Source organism: Octopus bimaculoides, chromosome 23 (assembly GCF_001194135.2).
Source record: "Octopus bimaculoides isolate UCB-OBI-ISO-001 chromosome 23, ASM119413v2, whole genome shotgun sequence".
Taxonomy (NCBI): Eukaryota; Metazoa; Mollusca; class Cephalopoda; order Octopoda; family Octopodidae; genus Octopus; species Octopus bimaculoides.
In genome coordinates this window covers 36,469,216-36,471,609 of record NC_069003.1, presented here as the reverse complement: position 1 = coordinate 36,471,609, position 2,394 = coordinate 36,469,216, and the positions used below count along the sequence as shown (strand labels likewise).

The 2,394-nt window shown below is 43.0% G+C and overlaps 1 protein-coding gene across 1 annotated transcript in view; it reads right to left on the bottom strand.

Moving 5' to 3' along the window:
* LOC106876530 (protection of telomeres protein 1) overlaps positions 1-2,394 on the bottom strand; it is a 17,191-nt gene that overhangs the window by 10,477 nt on the left and 4,320 nt on the right. Inside the window, exon 5 of the mRNA XM_052975896.1 lies at positions 666-739. Coding sequence (XP_052831856.1) covers positions 666-739 — 74 coding nt within the window. The remainder of the gene's footprint in view (positions 1-665; positions 740-2,394) is intronic.

The window sequence follows — 2,394 nt, the reverse complement described above, 5'->3', positions numbered from 1 at the left end:
ACCTTTTTTTCAAAATATTATTAGTCATGTGTTCCGTTTTTCACTTTGCTTTTCAAGTTTTAAAAATTACCAAAACTCTAATTTGTGGAAACATAGGCTCTTGATGAACCCTGATCAACTGAATTGTCGACAAAGAAATAATATGCTTATTTGGGGTCACAAGTTGTTCTCTTAATTTGTATTGATAATCTATGAGAAACGGTTCCAACTGTGAATTGAAATCCTAAGTTACAGACTCATTCCACATCACCTTTATTACAAGAGTTTTTACTTTATTTTCCCCCTTGAACCCTAGGACTGACTCCTAAGGCCAGTTCCCATGGTGAATAAGTGACTGATATCACAGCATTCTTCTTGAAGAGGACATGCCAGTCCATCACTTTGAGAGGAGGCAGTAAGTCAATTACAACAACCTCGGTGTATGACTGGTACTCGATTTCATTGACCTCCCCCTTCCTTCCCCCAAAAGAATAATAGGAAAAGTCAACCTATGCGGGATTTGAACTCAGAATGTAAAGAAGTGGAAAAAAATGCCACAAAGCATTTTGTCTGACATGATAACGACTCTGGCAGCTCCCTGCCTTCTTACGATATGAGGAAGACGACATCTCAGATTGAATACAGTGAAAAAAGGGGAAAAAAAAAAAAAAAGTTGCTTTACTCACCAAGAAGGATGGTTGCCATCCCAGACTTGAAGTAAATAGCAAACGTTGAGATCGACAGCCGAGACAGCCACAACCTAAAGTAGTTTCAAGACCACAATTAATATTCCACTAAAAACAATAATTAATAAAAATTAACTGAATAAATTCAATTCTACCTCAATGCAATTCTAAAGACTTACAGCCAAGTTCATTGTCTTTCTAGGATTCCATACACCACAGTGAAGTTATGATGTTATATTTTTCTGATAACCATTGACTTACTACCCACCCGTTCTGCTTCTCTTATACTCTTTTACTTGTTTCAGTCATTTCAACTGAGGTAACCATGTACTACCTCACTACTTCAGTCCTTTCCAACTGAGGTAACCATGTACTGCTTCACTACTTCAGTCCTTTCCAACTGAGGTAACCATGGACTACTTCACTACTTCAGTCCTTTCCAACTGAGGTAACCATGTACCTCCTCCACAGCAAGATAACTGTTCCAGTTCCTTCCATCACATTGTACAAAACCACCTCCTTCTACACTACTTCCTCTCTCCCCACCTCAGTTAACTTATAAGTCACTTGGTGACCTCTGTCAGTGTTGGTGCCATGTAAAGAGTACCCACTCCACTCTGTAAAGCTGTTGGCATTGGGAAAGGCATCCAACTGTAAAAACTATGCCAAAACAGTGGAGTTTGATGCAGTTCAATGGCTCGTCAGATCCCATTAAGTCATCCGACCCATGCCAGCATGGAAAACAGACGTTAATAGTTTATGGGATGACTCCTCACTGTTTATAAAGTGCTTAAGAAGGACAGGTTCCAGTTGTGGACAAACTTCCATCCTCTTCAGTTTATTAAATTGAGGACAACTGCATAAAGAAGTGCAGATCACTGAAAGTGGATGGTACCGGCGGAAGAGGGAGGCCCAGGAAGACGTGGGATGGAGTGGTAAGGCCTGATCTCAGGATGTTGGGCCTCACAGAGGAAATGGCAGTGGACCAGGATGCCTGGCAATATGAACTTCTCCAGAAGACCCACCCACATTAACAAAACTGAGTTCTAGAAGGTCTGTGTGTCCCACCCACACTTTACTACAGCAAACCAAACTACATCTCTTCTCTTCCTCACATTCCTGCTTCATGCACTATGCTTATCTCCCACCCACCCCAATCCTGTCCTCTTGGCCCTGTCCCACTGTATCATTGCTCTCCGCTAACCCCCGACCTATGTATTCCACCCTCACACCCTGTCTCACAGCTATCTGCTGGCCCCTGACCTGTGTGTTCCCCCCAAATCTATATATACCCAAGTTTTCGCCCCTCCCCAACACTCTTTAATCACGATTCCTTCACAATACCCTGTCACTTATATTATGGCATTTGAACCTCAAGGGTATGCCCTGGCACTTGCCACCATCTATACATCTCTCTCTCTTCCTTTACTCAACCATCCCATTTATATTCTCATCCCTGTCCTTTGTCAGTATGACTGGCACTCTGCAACCCTCTCCACCCTGCTGTCTCCTCTCTCTCTCTCTCTCTCCTTCTCCTGCATTTCCATTAGGTTGGGTAACCGTGTATTTTCTTTGTGGTAGCACACCTGTTTCTCTCTTCATTCCTCATCTCTCTCTCTCTCTCTCTCCCCGGCTGAATAACCTTGTACTTCCTCTACAGCAAGACACCTGTTTCTGTCTCTCTGTCTCACCTTTCATCATCCAACACAAGATCCAATGCCCCCTCCCC